The 19,145-nt window shown below is 35.0% G+C and overlaps 3 protein-coding genes across 3 annotated transcripts; 2 read left to right on the top strand and 1 right to left on the bottom strand.

Annotated features, from left to right (window-relative positions):
* Positions 1-456: 456 nt before the first annotated feature.
* LOC145564224 (ER lumen protein-retaining receptor B-like) lies at positions 457-4,876 on the top strand. Its single transcript, XM_081624554.1, has 6 exons — positions 457-680; positions 1,396-1,661; positions 2,318-2,433; positions 3,736-3,809; positions 3,899-3,962; positions 4,540-4,876. The coding sequence occupies exons 1-6, from the start codon at positions 587-589 to the stop codon at positions 4,574-4,576; spliced, it is 651 nt and encodes a 216-aa protein (XP_081480680.1). The 5' UTR covers positions 457-586; the 3' UTR covers positions 4,577-4,876.
* A 619-nt stretch (positions 4,877-5,495) lies between these two features.
* Positions 5,496-10,998, bottom strand: LOC145564223 (ERAD-associated E3 ubiquitin-protein ligase HRD1B-like). Its single transcript, XM_081624553.1, has 8 exons — positions 10,881-10,998; positions 9,743-10,284; positions 9,456-9,632; positions 9,189-9,338; positions 8,887-9,095; positions 8,600-8,750; positions 7,672-7,933; positions 5,496-6,097 (listed from the first exon to the last, which is right to left on the bottom strand). The coding sequence occupies exons 2-8, from the start codon at positions 10,276-10,278 to the stop codon at positions 5,945-5,947; spliced, it is 1,638 nt and encodes a 545-aa protein (XP_081480679.1). The 5' UTR covers positions 10,279-10,284; positions 10,881-10,998; the 3' UTR covers positions 5,496-5,944.
* A 2,059-nt stretch (positions 10,999-13,057) lies between these two features.
* On the top strand, positions 13,058-18,252 carry LOC145564222 (DNA polymerase epsilon subunit B-like). The gene is made up of 13 exons (XM_081624552.1): positions 13,058-13,355; positions 13,453-13,609; positions 14,273-14,426; positions 14,611-14,742; positions 15,051-15,128; positions 15,937-16,041; positions 16,148-16,228; positions 16,311-16,441; positions 16,544-16,638; positions 16,722-16,821; positions 17,110-17,224; positions 17,318-17,428; positions 17,573-18,252. The coding sequence occupies exons 1-13, from the start codon at positions 13,190-13,192 to the stop codon at positions 17,711-17,713; spliced, it is 1,566 nt and encodes a 521-aa protein (XP_081480678.1). The 5' UTR covers positions 13,058-13,189; the 3' UTR covers positions 17,714-18,252.
* The last annotated feature ends 893 nt before the right edge of the window (positions 18,253-19,145 follow it).

The following is a 19,145-nucleotide window of genomic DNA, read 5'->3' as shown; positions in this document are numbered from 1 at the left end:
GGAGGATATTGCAATTAAAATAGAACGAGAATAAAAAAAAAATCCGTTATAGGGCGTGTTCGGCAAAATGTAGCTGTAGAGGTAGCTGTTAGCTGTGCTGGTGGCTGTTAGCTGTATATGTAGCTGTTAGCTGTCAACTAGCTGTTAGCTGTGAAAATAAATAATTTAGTATGAGTGTTTGGTAAACTAACTGTGAACTGTAAAATTCTAAAAAAATAGAAGAAAATTCAACAGCTACCTAGCTTTTCACAAAAGTTAATAATGTTAACTTTTCACAAAAGCTACTTCAACCACTAAACTCTACCCCCACCACTACATTCCCAAACACTCATAATTTTTTCTATGTAGTGGTTTGAATAAATCAAACCACTAAAAGCTACCTAAAAGCTACTCAAAAGCTAGTGCCGAACACGCCCATAGTCTTGCTCACAAAACTAACAACAGGGTCACCGCTCACGCACAAAGTCTACGCCACGGCTACTCTCTCTCTCTCTCTCCCCCCTTTCTCTCTCTTCTGGTACGTATGTTTATGCAAAAACTCGTCTGAAATCACATTGACATTCCCAGGTTTGAGGAAGTGAGAGTAATGATGAACCTATTCAGGTTAGCCGGGGATATGACCCATCTCCTTAGCATCATTGTTCTTCTTTTGAAGATCCATGCTACCAAGTCTTGTTCTGGTATTATATTTCTTGTTTCCTCCTTTCATTTCTATGATTTTTGTTGCCCATTTTTAATGATTTTGTCATCAATGTTGTTTTTGTTTATTTTTTGATGTGGGTAATGATTATATGTTAATGGGTTTCTCTCATTTCTGAATATTTAGTTGAAATATTTTTTTAGATTATGCATGTTGGATTGTTTTATTGATGAAGTTTGGGAATTTTTGATTAGGGATTTTGTTATAATTCATGAAGTTTTTGTTTTGTGGTTGATTTTATTGATTTTGGTTTGTTTGATTATGATTCATGCACATTTGGGAAGAAGAGGTGGGTAATTAGGAAATCGGTGAACTAATTTTGTTTTGTTCACCTTGACCTAAAATGGGGGCATGTAGGAAGAAATTTGAATGATATTGTCTCCAATTGTTTCGTTAGTATGGAGTAAGAAGGCTTAAATTATTGGAAATTGATGATCGAAATTGATAAATTGTCACTCCTTAATTATTGCAATATAAAGTATCAGATGGGTATGTATTGTGTATCCGATTTAGAGTATTTGGGAAACAACCTCTCTTTTATCGCGGAGCCGGTTTAAAGGCATTGGGGTGATGTTGATTCATGGGTGATTTTGATGATTTAAATCTTGGTGGAATTTCATGTTAAGAACTTTTGCCTGTTTGAGAGTTTGCTGAACTTTTGTTTGTGCTGAAAAATTTGTTATATATTTCTCCAGGGATATCTCTGAAAACCCAGGAATTATATGTTATTGTCTTCTTGACCCGGTACTTGGATCTCTTCACCAGATTTGTGTCGTTGTATAACACTGTAATGAAGATAGTCTTTATTGGAACATCATTCGCTATTGTTTGGTACATGAGATATCATAAAGTTGTGAAACAAACATACAGCATGAACGAAGATACTTTTAAGCATTACTTTTTGCTGCTTCCATGCTTTGGGTTGGCTCTTCTGCTTCACAACGAATTCACTTTGATGGATGTAAGTCATACTGTCTGTTCTTACACTTAATTTGCAAGTCTGTGCTGATTTTATTGATGTCGTAACAATAATCTTGAACAAAATCTGTAGCCTTTTTTTTTTTTTTTTTTTTTCCAAATAAGGCTAGTAGAAATATTAAGCAAATTGTTATTACCTAGAGAACTAAAGTACTCCTACAATAAATGAAATTGGGAAGACAGATAAATTACCTTTTATAACATATGTGCTCACATGAATGCTTGATACTTAACTACAAATGATTTGCAATGAACAAATGAACCGATGAGCTAATTTGAAGAGTCTACTGTGGAGGATCTTATGACTAAGTTAAAACTTTCTAATAGTGGATAGATCTCCCTTCATGTTCTCTAAACAGTTCATGTTTCTTTTAGGAGTTAAGTTGCAAAGATAAGGGCCTGAATACCAGGATGTAAAACCTGTCAGTACATTGAAGAAGCTTATCAGTCTTTGTATTAGGGACTAGCTTTCACTTCAGCTCAACTTCCACTCCTTCACTTATTCATGTTTACTGTAATTTGTCGAAACTCAAGACTTGATAGTTTCTCTTATTAGAAACATACTATCAGTGTTTGATGAATTGAGTGTTGCTTATTCTTCATTTTTCTTGAATCCTGATTCCTAAATGTGTATGGTAGGTTTTGTGGACCTTTTCATTGTATCTGGAAGCAGTTGCCATCTTGCCACAACTGGTATTGTTGCAGCATTCAAGAAACATTGACAACTTGACTGGAAATTATGTGTTCCTCCTGGGGTATTTTCCCTCCATTTCACCTTATTCAGTCATTCTGTTAGGTTTAAGCTTTGCTTGTTCAAGTAGAGTTATCATAATGAATATTGTTTCATTCTTCGTGGCTGCTGTTATTGAGATGTTTGTATTTGGTTAGCATCATTCTTCCTATTCTGTTAAAATTCCTTCTAGCCTAACCTGATCTGTTATACTGGAGGTTGTTTTTTTATGACTGTATGAGCAGTAATTTGTGAAAGAAATTGTTTGGAAAACTCAGAAGCCATTGTGATGGTATTGGCTTAATCTGCCAAGATCCAAGGTTGGATACTTGGATGGGGAGTTCATGTTTTACTTGCTCTGATGTTGTTTTGCATGATATCGTGATGTAACTCACCCCCGACCCGTCTTCGGCCCTTTATCCCAAACAGCGTTATGAAATTCTTTAAGGACTGAAGCACACAATCAAGTAAAGATTTGAAGAACATATGTTCCTAAACTAATATTTTGTAACAGATATTTTAGTGCCACGAATCATCGTTTAACTTTTCTACCTAATTAGTCTCTTTTTTCCTTATTTTGAAGGGTTGCATAATCCTTTTTAATCCCTCTACTCCCTTATCCTTCCAAATAATAATAATTAATTTTGCTTAAATTGCCTTTTTTGTCCTTTAAATGAAAAAGAGGTAATTTTTTGAGTTATTGTTGTTTACAATGTAGGGAAAAAATGTCTTCAATATTTAATTTAGTATTTGCAAGATTTTAGGTACAGATAATATACATTTATATAATCATATGAAAATCCAATCGGTGCATTGCATGGAAAAAATCTGGTTGCCATTAATCCGTATCTGCTCCACAATGATCTGAATTTCTGTTTCTGTCTCTTAATGTGTCAAGGGTGGAACATAAAAATTTCTTTTTTTGACTTTTTTAACCTGTGCTCCGTAGTTTTTGTTTTTGGTCCAAAAATATATATAGATCACACTTGTTTCTATATGTTAAGTGAACTAGAGTATTGAATTTACCTTCCACCTCCAGAGTTAAAGGCAACAGCCTCTATGCAACTACCAGTGTGAGACTGTGTGTGTTTTTCAATTCTAATTCCCCTAGGCACTGCCGTGGTTTAGGATGTTGCCTAATCTAAAAAAATCTGAGTAGTGTCATGGTGTAATGTAATGTCATTATGTTTTCTTTACCAAGATTTCTTTGAAAGAGGGCTTTGGGGGTTGTACCTCCTAATTGTATATTTTATTGGTCACCATTCAAATGAGATTCCATATATGGTGGATGGATTATAGTGATCCATCTTTTATCCCTTTTTTGCAGTGCATATCGTGCTCTTTATGTGTTGAACTGGATATATCGGTACTTTTTGCAAGATCACAGGGCTCGCTGGATTCGTAAGTCTTGAGAAGTTTCATGTTCATTTCATTGATTTTTCATGATGTCCATATCTGAGAAAATAACTTGAATATAAAATCATTTGCAGCTTGGATATCAGGTCTGGTCCAGACAGCTCTTTATGCCGACTTCTTTTACTACTACATACACAGGTATGGAGTATTCCTTTTCTGCATGATTCCCACCTCATTCCCAAACATAGAAAGAGAGGGGGGGGGGGGGGGGGGGGGAATTAAAATTTAGAAAAAGATGCCATGATCATGCTGTAGTCATGCCAATCAATTGGAGCTGCAGGGCATATATAGATCATGGGTCCGAGATCATGGATTTTTTACTGTGATTGATGAATGCAGTTTCTTTATACCTTTTCTTTTTTGTTGTCATGAAGAGCAATGTGGTCTATAGTATGTTGCTTTCTTTCCCCCTAATGTGAAAACCCATGCCAATAAGAAATAAAATGCTTGCCATGTTCTTATATAGATATGTGACCGAGCTTGCTTAATTATTAGTGGGGCAATTGTCGGTGTGGCTGGCCTTCCTGAAAATTTGCAGTATAACTTGAACTTTGTAACAATCACCAAGTTGATTTTATCTGACAAAGATTGTTTGAACATACTAATAAGTTGTTCAAGTGCAAATTGCCATCATACTTTGATCAAAATCATGATTTCTTTTTGAATGTTATCTGATTTTTTACTTTCTAATCAGTAATTTGTTTGTTTTTTGCAGCTGGAAAAAGCATGAGAAGCTCAAACTTCCTGCTTGATGTATGGAGCAGCTTTCATTCAGCTTATACATGATCAGAAAGTGAAAAACAGGGTTCTAATGACACCGAAACTCGACAAACTCCAGATTATACATATATTTTTAGAAAAACACTTATCATCAAAAAGCTACAGGATATCTTATATTTTCTTATCATATCATAATGTTTAGGAGACAGTTGTTATATGCCTCTTCTAACCTAGCAGCAATACTACTGCTGTTACTAGTTTAATTTTGTTTAGTGTAGAACCATGATAACTATTAACAAGTTGTCAATTATCTTAGCTTGCACTTCATATTTTCTCCTTTCCTTTTTCCGAGTCTCTGATTTTGTACAAGATTTTACTGGACTGAGAGTCTATCTAATGCTATACAGTTTTCTCCTAAACTAATGAAACAAGTGAAAGTGTTTTCAGCACAAAAATTATTTTTGTGAATTTTCAACAAGTTGTCAAATATTTCAGCAGATTGCAATTTGTTAACAATTTGAGTTTAGCTTGGTGAGAAATTTTAATTTGGCTTGCCTTCACTAATACTACAAGGTCTATAATAATGAGAATTTTTGGCTTAAAACTCAGTCACATTTACCAAAAAAAAAAGCTGTTTGAGCTCAACCAGTTTGACTCTTAAGCCAAAGCAAACTTCAATTTTATCTACCTTCCGAAAAGAGGAAGTAGGATGGAGAGCTCAGATTTGCAAGGTATATTGCCAAGTTAAACTCAAGGTTTGATTTGTGGCTCAAAATGAATTAACGAATATCAAACTCTTTGAGGTGCTTATTAGTGGTTAATTGGTTATGCTCGTTGTAAACCGAGTTCAGTTTATTTATCAACAAGGTGCCAAATTATAAACACCATGTTTGTGGAAGCACTGTGTTGTCAGCGAGGCCAGCTTTTATACGAAACAAACCGCACAAGTGATTATCTGTCTAGTTTAAAGGCATTACATATATAGCCAATCTTGGCTCAGACACTAAACAGATTTTCCTTTCATCAATAATTTACGAGTCAATTCAGTATCTAAAGTTTGAAAGTAAGAAATACAACATGCCTGAAGGAACCTAAGGGTTCTGCAACATACATCTAAGATTCCCAAATTGAAACAGTATACAGAACATATTGGAGAAGACTACATAGCCAAAATTCTCCAATAGTCAGGAGGCCTATACATCTTGTAACACCTCTCTTCTTTTATATGTACAGACCTTTAACAAGTCGTCATGAATAATGTGATCAATTTTGACAATCGGAAGGGCTTACTCCACCTCAAATGAAAGAAAATAAGCATCTATACCAGCCTTCTTATCCCTCAGATTAAAACTCTGCAAATTCATTTCTCAGGTTTGCTTTCAACGATTATCAAGGACAACTCACAAATTTGATTCCTGGATATTTGTGTGAGATGTAGCATCTGAAGATGACTCTGTAGTTGTCACATTGGTAACTGTGGATACTGAATGGCTAGAGCTAGCACCTTTGTCCACCTGTTGTTTCCGCAGATACTCTAGTTGACTCTGTAACAACTGAGGCAGAACATAGTGAAGGTTAGTCATAAAACATAACAGATAAGCACTAGCAAATAGATAAAGTTGTAAAAAATACACATAAAAGTATAAAACAAACTCATAAATAATTTCATCTTTATTGGCACCCTTAATTATGGGTGGAAGGATACAGAATATCTCAGATAAATGCTCAAAATGAAGCCAACAGTACATAAATCATGTGTTGATACATAAGAATAATGTTGGGATTTGAGAGCATAAGACGATCATCTTCGTAGAAAGGCTGAAATATAGACGATCTGCATCCTATTCCACCCCAAAACCAACCTAAGGGTTTCGGTGGAGAAGATCCCTGGGCATATATGTCTATCATTTGATTCTAAATGTGAGACTGTAAAGAATAAGAGCCTCAACAATTGTTTGCTATGACATTTGGCCAATACTATGATGATGGATCGATAGCACAGAAAGCAATTATGTTTCCATGGGCAAGCCTGTCGATATCTCATAGATTTGTTTTCTCCGAAAACATAAAACATTGAGCATCTGATAAGTCCATAATAATATGCATTAGGGATGTCACCCTTTAATTTTCCTTATGAAGGAGAGATTGTGTTTTGCACAGATAATATACATTGGAACTTTGGAAACACAATATAAAATGGGTCTGTTTTCATCATAAAAATTTGTCATTCTACAAGGAGATCACTAATCACTCTATCTCAATCACTCATTCTCCCTTCACTGTCTATCATGAACTGAAAGCTTACTCCCATACCCCTTTTGTTCATCTTAGCAGCTGTCAAAGGAAAACTTCCAAACAGAGGATGTGCATGAGAGGAGAAATTTCAGTCTACTAAGTCGATGTAGCTAGTGTCAAAGTATAAAGATAAACTAATAACCATCTTTCTGTCTATGGGTGCTTGGATTCTCTCTTTGGCATTTAATAATAGGGAAATAAGGGATCAATTGGATACTTGGGCACATACTGATAAGCCTAATTCTAAAGATATAGATCAAGGCTTGGAAATCAGGGATGAAGAAGGGATCCTGCAAAAAACGTGTGGCAAACTTGTCAAGGATTAACATTCTAAATTTGAGGCTGCTGCATAGTTGAAGACTTGTTGCATTGTTAAACCCAGTTAACTTGACTTCATGAGAAGTCTAGTACAGTCAGAGGGCATCATGATTTCTGTTATTAATAGTGTCAAAGTATAAAGATAGATTAATAACCTTTTTTTCTGTTTATGGGTGCTTGAAATCTTGAATTAAGTTCATAATAGGATTCAGCAAGTAATCAGGCCAACACATCTAAATGCCCTGATTCATATTCAATGAATAAACCAAGTCCCAGTTTAAGCAAAACACACGAGGCATCTAGAGAGTAGAGACAATTGGTGTTGGTACCCATAAAGACAGGAAACGCTTATCAGCAAAGGAAAGCTAGAATATCCTCATATCACAGGAGATGCCACATTACCAGAAACAAAATTTACTGAAACAACATAATCAAAGGACCCAAAAAAGCAAAGGGAAGATTCACAAAAATCCCAGGATCCAAATAGCCAAGATTGGAACTAGTTCAGTCTTACCTGAATTTGATGCTCAAGAAAATTCCTCTGAGACTCAACTGAAAGATGACTGCTTTCCTCTCTCAACATATCAGTACCAGGTACTTGAATAGATGAAACAGAAAAAGGAGGTGCCTGCACATAGGGAAAACTCATTTGCTCACTGGACATCACTTGTTGATGCTGAACTTGTCCAACTGGACCAACCCCCTCATCAGAATTTGCATTGCTTGAACCAGGCATAGCACCATGAACTTGTGGAAGTACGGCATATCCAGGTGCCCTTCAGATAAGGAGAAAATTTAAATTGTAAAGGATCTCTAATGTTGTTTATGAATTAAAAAGTCGGATGAAAAATAATTTACACTACTGAGCATGCCAAGTAGCAGACCATTAGTTAAATGCTCAAAACTAAAGTTTACAATATCCACAGAATTCCTGTCAAATGAGCAATAGACATCTGCAAATTCAAGCAAAACCAGTCCAGCTAAAGCATACTTAAGGGTTATTTTCTACTTGGTCTTATGGAACACATACAATAATAAGGTTGATAATTCATGTTATATTTTAAGACTGTGACAAGGCAATAAAGAATACCAGATTAACAAGTCCCAATTTGTGAAAAAGATTAGAAGAACAAGTTACTTGTAAATAAAACTCACAGGGTTTCCAGCTCCAATCATTCACAATAGTCTGGTAATGAGAAAATGCTGGATGTTATGGTTGCTACTAAGAGACTTCAGCAAAACACAGAGTTTTAGCTAATATGCTTAGAGTTTTAGACAGTTTTTTCCCCCTATACCAGCAAACAGCAAGAACTGATCTCAGTTGATGCTGTGAAAATTCCATCATGAAATGTAACATCATTCAACTACATTGTTTGTGAGAAACTTATACCATTTAAATCTACTCAGTAAAAATCTGGATAGCAGAGACAGTAAGAACTCACCACACTAATGTATTTGCGGACGGGTAAACAAGGGATTTCTCATAAACTGCAGCAGCAGCTGCAGCTGCCTGCAGTCTTGCTTGATTACCACTCAAGGGGCTGTCTGTAACAGTACCACTAGTTGACCCTTGACCAGAAGTATTAGTAGAAGCTGAAGAATCATAAAACATCGTCAGCAAATTCCAGTGAATGCAACAAAGTTACAAGAAGGGACTAACAATCACTGAATATATATGAATCTTGCAATATTTCATCAATGAATATACTCAAAAGGAAAGCATGGTTACCAGACTGTTGGACACCAGAATGCGGTCCATGTTGCCCTCCAGCACTAACTGCACCAGTTTCAGGTGGAAGAACAAGAGCCCTGCAGGTTGGACAAGTATTTTGTCTTTCCAACCATGATCGAAGGCAGTGCACGTGAAAAAAATGTCCACATCTCAATTTCTTGGCAGTAGTCATTTCCTCACGACAAATAATGCAGGTTGCATCGCTTCTGCAATTGTTATAAAAGAAAGCTCAGAAAAACAGCACAGTTATTTAGTGAGAAATAAATATGTTGACACTAGAAAACAAGCCAATAGCTTACGTGTCCAGTTCCTCTGGGGTTGCATCTGGAAAACGGTCATTCATATTTGAAGTTATCTTCCGGTATCGAATGTAATCGGCAATGCGAATCTTAAAGTTGCGGAATGTTTCATAAAGCTCTCTTATCAAATGCAACGGCACACCGTAGTTCCTACACAGTTTATCAAAAATCAACCAATATCCTCAAGGAGGTATGTATGCAAAAATTTAAGCATTTAGCCCAACATAGTATAAAATCATATATTACAAGTTCAATTAGGAAACTTACACAAATATAACCATGAAGAAACAAAGGTACATAGACAGGTGCAGCAAATCTCGGATAAGCTCCAGGTAGAAAGTACACACAGCCTTCTTCTCCCATTGCCCATCCATAAGCATGTCGCTCACATAGAATATGTATTTCATAAACATAGCCACCGTTGTCGTAGCAAGTATCATGTACCTAAATTATACAACAATCAGCAAATCATAATCATTGCCTCCAACATAGAGGACAGATGAAAACTAACCCATTGTGCAACATCAATATATATACTTTCCATGAAGACTTACTCGAATGAGAAGAAGATGGACACTGAAGCTGTCTGTGTTTCAATCAAAGACTTCACCGAGCTGTATAAGAAGATACTGTCCAAGAAAAGAAGGAAGCCCATAAAAGAGACAATCCTTACATGAGACAAGGTGGGCACAGCTGGAGTCGTTTCGATGAATTCAACCCTCTTTTGGGCCAGCCAATGAAGCGACTTAATTAATAAAAGCGCAGTAACCATAGCAAGAAACGAAACAGAAAAATCCTGCCGGAAAATAGTGATGGCAAACAGAATCTCCATAACCTCCCTCCATGACTGTTCATTCAGCCTCTCAACCTCAGCCTCTCGAAGAGAACCAAGAAACACACGTTTTGCCAATTGCCATAAAGAACATAGTATAACTAAACCCATATTGAGAAGTATAACTAAACTGATCTTCGAAGTCGAAAGGTATACCATAGCAGGGTAAAACTGCCTTCTACTGTGAAATGCATGATAAACAACAGCAATTGCTGCAAACAAACTAAGCCCGGCATATGGCTTTAGCCTCACCATCATGCAAACCTAAACAACCACCATTAATCTAAGTTAATCACCAAAAAATACAAAAACTAGTTTCACACTTTCACAAAATTATATCAAACATTATATAACTTACCAAAAAATAACAATCTAAATCAATAAATAATCATAAACCTGGCTCGATTTTTAACACATAGGTTCAATCAAAACAACAAAAAATTAAAATAATAAGAATTGGGCATCTGAAAATAGATGATAATCTGATTACCCAATAAATAAAGCTACCCATTAATTGATTTCCCAAAAAAATTATGGGACATTGAAAAAGCGGAACACATTTATATAATCTATCACAGTACATGGATGCATGTCATGCAAGAATCATGGAAATTAAATTGGGGAAAACTAGATGTTGTTCATCAGATTACCCAAAAAAATGCTACCCATTGATGGATTTCCCCAGAAAAATTATGGGATATTGAAAATTTGAGCCAATAATTTAATCAATCACAGTATATGGATACATAAATCTTTGAATAAAAAAAGGGAAAATTTAATGAAATAAGTTAAAAATCAAAAGAAATCGATAAACAATAGTGAAAAAACAAAAGGGTAGTAAGAAATTAGATCGAATTTACCTGTAATTGTATCAATTCGAGCAAGAAATTGGGGATTTCTGGGTTTAGCTGATGAGAAGTCGATTTTGATTTTTGGAATGAAGAAATTTGAAGAAAAGAGGAGAAAGAAAGATGAATTTCCTCGTCACTGCTATAGAATCTACCCAATAATAAGATGCCACGTCATATATGATTCAATTGGTAGTTTTGGTAATGTTTTTTTACCCGAACCCGAATGGATTTTTTCTTTTTTTTTTTACGAGACCCGAATGTTTTTTTTTTTTTTTTTTACGACGAGACCCGAATGGATTTTACTTTGAAGGTATTTATTAATTAATTGACTTGTCCAAAAAAAAAAAAAATGGAGTATCGTAAAACAATGAACCTCATGCAGTCATGCTACGTGTCGAATAATCACTTTGGGTGTTCCAAATCGGATTTGGTGAGATCGATTCTAATTTTAAACTTAAGTCGTGCTCAATTATGTTTATGTGAGTCAAAATCCGAATCGGATAAGGGCTTGTTTGGTATCATTTTTGGTTTTTAGTTTCCTGTTTTTTTGAAAATCAAAAACCAAAAGCAGGAAACAAGAAAAAGGTGTTTCTACTTTTCTGTTGTCAGTTTTCAAAAATATCATGATTTTAATAAGTTTGAACAATTTTTTATTCATTATGGGACATATATCATATGCTTTTAAACAACAAAAAACAGAAAACTACAACAATGCCAAACGAACCCTTACGGATTAATTTCGAATCGAATTCGGTGTCAAACCTCTACGTCTCTTAATTTTTTTTGCTCCATTAGGATAATGTTACTTTATTAATTTTTAGTTGGGAAATTATTATGAGAGAAACCGCTGGAATTAATAGGGTGGTTGTGAGAGTTAAGGTATGGTCCTATATGTCCAAAAATATAATGAAGCAAAAATAAAGGGACAAGTTAAAGGAAATTGAGGCAAGCGATAAGGGACAAAAGGAGTAATAATAAATACTCCTTTGATGGGAAATTTATCCGATGAAAATCTTGTTAAGTTGTTTGACGTTTTTTGTATTTATTACAAAGATTCTACAACAATTCTATTTTCCGGGTGGTGATTCAATTGCATTTCTCGTATCAGGATGGGATAGTTATGGTAACTCGAAATTAATTTTTATTCACGCTTTTTACCAAAGTATTTCCCAGGGAGGTAGTATGTCTTTGGCTAAATAAGGGAGACGTTTGGTTCATTAGGGAAGTGAAAATTCCCAAAATTTTCAAACTGTAGAAATTAAATCTTATCTTTCAAATCATGAGCATTCATCATAATAGTTTTATTAATATGAGTAATGGAGGAAGTAAATTTCCATAGGAATTTTAACTTACCAAGAGGGGGTGAAAGTAAGTAAATTTTCATATTTTATGGTAAGTTAAAATTTTTATGAATGGGAGAGTGAGGGATAACTCAAGTGGTTAGAGCTGAGTTTCCTCCCGATTTTGCATTTTTTTTTTTTGACGAACCTGAGCAATGCCTTTATTTATACTTTTTATTTTTTTTGTAAAGTAGGAAAAAACTAAGATTTTGGAAATGAAAAAAAAAATGTATATTAATAATAATTTTGAAGAAATTGGGATAAGAGAATAAGGTGGTTAAATTTTCAAATAACATTTTAGTAGATCATGTGTTCGCTATTACATTGACAATGTAATCAAACTTAAACTCTATATTATACGGAGTTAAGATGAGTCGTGACACAAATCATTTTGTGCTAAACAAAACATAGCTCATTAGTCATCATATTCTTCTCCTTCTAGACATCACGAATTACGATACTAGCAATGTATTTTACGGAGTATAAATATCAAAATTTTAAAATCGTTAAATAAAAGCGTAAACAATAAAAAGGATCGAAAGGAAAAGGTTGTCAAAGTTCGAAATATGGCTTGTTTGGGTACAATGCAAACTAAATATCTAAAGTAATCTATAGTACATGGGAACTTATTTTCTTCACACAATAATTCTTAGGAAATATGTCCATAGGTTGTTTGGTTGTATTTAAAATTTGTAATTTATAAGAATTTTGAGTAATAGAAGGGGGAGATTGGTGATTTATTTAATTAGTTTGTCTCGCATTTTATAAGGTTAACCAAACAAGTCCTAAAAGAAACTACGAAAAGGCCCAACATCCTAATGCTTTCATCCTTTGTCCGCGCTCTATTCCACCCATTTTCCCGCCTTTCTACCTCCAAAAGATCCGAGTCTGAAAACTCAATACACCAATTAGCAGAACAACTTCCGCCATTTTTAGGGTTCAATACCAGAGGAGAGAGAAAGCTTTAGAGAGAGAAAAATGGGGGCGATAACTAGGAAGGAAATCAGCAAGCAGTTCAAGCAACGGCGCTACACTCTTCAAGCTGCTGCTCTTCAAGAAGTGCTTTCCTTCGTCAATCGCGATGGAATTGATGATCCTGAAGAAGCTTTGGAACTTCTACTTGACCTCCTTGATCAAGAACCTCGTAATCTTTTTTCCTCAATTTGTAATTTATAGTTACAATTTTGGCAAATTAGGTTTATAATTGTGATTTTAATTGTTTTTTCTGTGGATTTTGATAGTGAAATCGTCGATTTTGGATAAGGAAACTGTTAATCGAGTGATTTCTGAAATTCTTGATGTTGATGAAGTTTCTCCGGCGCATTCTCATTTGCGTTTCATTGATGCTTTTGTTGTTCCCAAATATCGTTTCGATCCTACTCGGAAAGTTTTTTATGAGTAATTTTCTTCCTTTCCTTTTTTTATTTTTAATCATTTGGATTTAATTTGGTTATATTAAATAGTTTATGAGGCAATTGAGCTTCAACTTTACTTTTACAATTTTTTGAAAGAATTGAACTAAGTTCAGGGGAGAAATTAGAAGATTTTGATGAGTTTGTGTATTTTTTTTTCATCCTTGCCTTAAGTGGAACTATATACCTTGCAATTTGTTCATTGCCAAGGATAAAGGAATTAACATCAATGAATTATCATCTTAAGCACATTGTTTCGAAATAATGGACTATAATTTGCTTTTGTGGTAGAAGTTCAATAACTTGACCATAATTTGTCAGTATGATATTGATCTATATCTAAGATCTTTGTTGGTAAAATTGTCAAATTGGCAAGGTTTGACCAAAAGATTTGAACTTGGCTTATTTTTTAGGGTGATAGGGAATGTACAAAATGTCATTTATGTAATCATGTATCATGTTGAAACTGATATTGTTTTCATCGCTAGGGCTTAAGATATACAAAATGTTGTATATGCAATCATGTCAAAACTGATGATTTCAGTTGATTCCAAAAAACCTAGGCAACGTGGGTTGCGGCTAAGATGAATGGTATCGTTTAGAAGTTGCGTGATATGTTGTGTTGATGGTTGCATCTTTTGGTATGTAGATGTACGGGGGCACTTCCTATCCATGGTAATGCGCCTGCAAAGGCAGGTTTGTATAGAGATAGATTTGAGCTATTGACACAGAAACTTGCTCGCCATCCACATTTTTCAAAACCTGCTTTTGAAACTGAAGCATCAAATTTTGGATGCTGTGAGGTATGCAATTATCTCCTTTATTCTTCCCCAGTTATTATAACACAAAATCATCAGTGTATTTCCTTTCAATCTACTTCCTCTGATAAGATGCATGTCCTTATACTATAGGTTTTCCTTTTTCTTCTTACTGCCCCAATCCCCATGTATGTTTATTTGATTGTTCCATGATATTGTGGGTTGGCAGATAGTTCCCATTCAGAACCTAAATTGGCAAACAGGGAGAAGGTGGATAATGGGTGTAATATCCCAGCTGGAAGATGGACATTTTTATCTAGAAGATCTCACTGCCTCAGTGGAGGTTGATTTATCGAGCGCAATATCCTTGCCATATGAATAACTGTTTTATTTAATATTGCTTGTCTCTATGGTTTATTTTATAGTTTACATCTAATGGCAGGATGAGTGTCAACATTTTTGGGTGGTGGGGGGGGGGGGGGGGGGGGGTTAAGTAGTGCAGAGTTGCCAAGAGAAGTAGCTGGTTAAGTTTCATGTAATTTACTGTTTAGTAGGTCACCCATGAAGGAGTCTTTATTTGACGGAAAGGGATGTGTCAATGCTTCGGTTACATGTCATGTGTCATATTCAGTTCCGAACCACGATCTATGTTTCCTTGACATGTATTACAAGGTTACCACTGGTTTCTTTACAGAAAATACAATAGTTGTAGCCGAAGGTGAGAAGCTTTCTGGTGGTATATTTAAGGTAAACTTCTAAATGCTAATTATTATATTAATGAATACCCTAATGTTGCTATTTAACTAGGTGCTAGAGTTAGGCACATTGGATGCATGAGTACTTTTAACCCTGCTATTATCATTTTTTTTTTCTTTTTCTTTCTTCAGCATTCTGCCTTTCAGTAAATTTTTTTACGTGCTGTTAAAATGCTTGAACCCCGGGCAGCTAGTATAATCTATGAGAATATTCTTGTTAACTACTACATATGACCAGCTGATGTATCTTTCTGGTCTTCTTGATAAAGAAAACAAATTTCTAATATAATGCTACTTGACTTTTGGCAACATTTCATAAAAGCAACTGATAGAGACAAGGTACATAAAACATGGAAATAGACTGATAGCTCTGTGACTGGGTTGAATTATGAACTATTGGTGATAGACTGATAGCTCTGTGACTGGGTTGAATTATGAACTATTGGTGATAGACTGATAGCTCTGTGATTGGGTTGAATAAGTATTATACAGTCCAAACTCCAGGGTAACAAATGTCGGACCTGAAAGTTATTCGAACTACGTATCAGTAAAGTCTGAATTCGAATGATAGGAAGATATGTGGACCTGCAGCAACCACATTTGCAAAAGGGGGTGGATGTATGCCAAAATTTATGAGAGTTCTGCGAAGTGATAATCGTTAGAGTTTGTAGGCTTTGTTTGATACTCACTCATTATGCATGAAAAGCTTAGACCATATACTTGTATCTTGCTGATGGTAGTACTTTTGTTCTGGCTTTGTTGGTTCATCTTCTGAATGTGATTCCATTGGAGCTGTACAGGTCAATACATGTGGCTTCCCTCCCATAGAGAACAGGGAAGAGTCTCTTGCATTTATCTCAGGACTGGACTTTTTTGGTTGCGGCACATTTACGAGTGAGGAGACGGTAATTCCTGCTAACATCTTTCTTTTTTGTCAAAATCAATCAAGAAGTACCTTCTCTTGAGGGGCAGCAATTTCAGACATTTTGACTTTTTATATTTTCACAACAGAGGAAACTAGCTGACATGGAAAGAAAAGCAGTTAATGACATGTTTGTGGTACTTTCTGACATATGGCTAGATGACGAAGAGGTAATTGGATATTAATACTTCTACTAGTTTCCTGCTTTCTTTCTTTATCACTTTGATGAAACTCAATTATCCCTGTTCTTAGACTATGGTAAAGCTGAAAGAAGTTCTGGAGGGATATGAAGCTGTGGAGGTGGTTCCTTCTTTGTTCATATTCATGGGGAGTTTCTGCTCTTCCCCATGTAATCTATCATTTCATTCTTTTGCTTCGCTTAGGTAAGGAGTTAATGCTTATCTCTGTTCCTTTCTCTCTTTTAACTTGTAATTTACATGATGCTAATGCATGTACAACTTTGAATGACAAAAATTTGCACGCAGATCGCAGTTTGGGAAACTTGGTAAAATGATTGCTGAATATCCTCGAATACTAGAGCAAAGCCGGTTTTTATTTATTCCTAGCATTGATGATGCAGGTGATTTCTGTTTATTGACTTATTGTTGCTTGTATATATCATCTCCAATGTCCATTCTTATGTTATAGTGTTATTAATATCAGGCCCCTCGTCTGTTCTCCCAAGGTGTGCTCTTCCAAAGTATCTAACAGAAGAACTTCAGAAAGAAATGCCAAATGCCCTATTTATGAGCAATCCTTGCAGGTAAATTGGTACACTTAATCGTATTAGCAGTTGCTTTATAATGTGAGGCAGCATTGTCAACGCTATTGTTTTATTTATTTATTTATTTTTATATTTATTTATTTATTTATTTTTTATTTTTTTAAAGACAGTAATTCTTTTATCATTTTTTCTATATTTTTGGAAATTCACTTCCTTTCTAATGCTATGCTATTATAATAACCTCTGATGGAGCTGTTTAAGCATGTAGAATGAGAGTATAATGTACTTTATGACTATTCCTGACTAGTTTCCTGGTTTGGAAAACAGAATAAAGTATTACTCTCAAGAAATTGTAATTTTTCGACGGGACCTCTTGTATAGAATGCGGCGTTCATGCTTGATTCCCCCTTCATCTGCTGAAACCAGTGATCCTTTTGCTCATGTGAGCTCATCATTCTACTTGTTCTGACTGTCTTTATATCTGCTGGTCATTTTCTGTTTATTCACATAAATTATTGTTGTGTTTCCTCTGCAGTTAGTTGCTACAATTGTCCACCAAAGCCATCTCTGCCCTCTTCCACTGACAATCCAACCAATCAGCTGGAATCACGATCATTGCCTCAACTTGTATCCAACCCCTCACACGGTATCATTTTTGCTCTTTATTTCTCGCATCATTCAATATCATAACTTGAATATCCTTGAAGAATTCAGAAACAATTTGCACCAAACAAGACTTGCAACCATAATATTACTTGATTTTTTGCTTGCATTATAATCTGTTCTACAGATAATTTTAGGGGATAGAAGTGAACAAAAGGCATTTAAGTATGGAGGAGTTACATGTTTCAATCCTGGCTCTTTCTCAAGTGACCACACCTTTGTGGCATACCGTCCTTGTAACCATGAAGTTGAGTTGTCTGCTATTTAACCCTTTTTTGTTTTCGGATATAATTAACGTGAATAATCCGAACTATTTATCAATTATATTCAACCCACCTTGGAATTTAATACGATGAAATTCCAAAACCTTAGGGTGTCAAATTCTCATTTGATCCCTGCTCCTCAGAATAGTTTTATGTTTATAATCATAGAATGTAACTTAATATTTTATTTAATTTGTGTTACTGCCCTTCAGAGAAAGCGGCAATCTTTGTGTACCTCCTTAATACAATAGAGTTATACTGTGAAATATGTACCAATTTTTGTATCAATGTAGAACTGTATCTTTATTACCGAGTACGTTCTTGTGAAATAATTTTTTTTTTTCTTTTTCATACTTTTGAAATTTTGGCTTTATATACTTCATTTTAAAAAAAAATTTGCATTATTTGGTGAAAAATGTGTGTGTGTGTGTGTTTTTTTTTTTTTTTTTTTTAAAGAGATTTCTGATATCTGAAAAATAGACGATTTTTTTCAGAATTTATTTTAACACTCAGCCAAACACCTAAACAAATACCCTCTAAAGAGTTAATTCACAATTGGAATAATTTTATGGATTACAATTTAAACAAAATTTTTCGATAATTATTTTACACCCAACCAAACACTCCGATCACAATCTAGATCTGATATCAGAAGAATCAGAACTCTGCTCTTCCTCGCTGCTGCTGCCCACAGTCCAAAGCTCATTCAAAATCCCGATCGCTTCCTGCACTCTCCTTTGAATCTGATCAATTTTCGCCCCGATTCGATGTATGTTCACCAAATTACAAGGCCTACATATACATTCCCTGAAAAAATTGCCATCATTAACAATGAATTTATACACACCGATCACATTCTCAATTTCTCGAACAAGTTTTTCGATCACCTCGAAATGAGTTTGTAGAAGCTCTTTGTTAGAAATTTCTTGTTTCTTGACATCTTTAAGAAAGCTTTGCAGATATCTTAACTTGATTTGTAGGTTGTAGATTTGCTCTCTAACTCCATACAAGTACTTGACTTCTTCGATGATTAAGGACCCCATTAAATCTACAACGAAGGCTACGATTGATTCTGCTATCATTTGCTTTTATTTAAATTTTCAGAATTGTTACATCAAATTCGACCAAAGTTACAAATTCCTCTGTAAAATAATTTTAGGACTGTAACAGTGTTCATTAGCACACGAGATATTCGTGGGAAGTAAGGCGAATTTTGTGTCGTATCTTTGTTGATTTGAAGAGAAAGGGGTGCTACATGATGTCGGCTTTTTAAGCTTTATTGCTCCATTTCTTTCTTTTTTTCTTCTTTTATTTAGACTAGTCGGTGCTCCCCGACGGCAAGATAAGTAATATTCGTGGTTGTGTTTGGTTTTTGTGATATTCGTGGTTGTGTTCGGGTTTTGTGATATTCGTGGTTGTGTCGGGTTTTGCATCAGT

This window comes from Chenopodium album, chromosome 10, assembly GCF_948465745.1.
Source record: "Chenopodium album chromosome 10, dcCheAlbu1.1, whole genome shotgun sequence".
NCBI classification, from domain to species: Eukaryota; Viridiplantae; Streptophyta; class Magnoliopsida; order Caryophyllales; family Amaranthaceae; genus Chenopodium; species Chenopodium album.
This window is presented reverse-complemented; position numbering and strand designations above follow the sequence as displayed.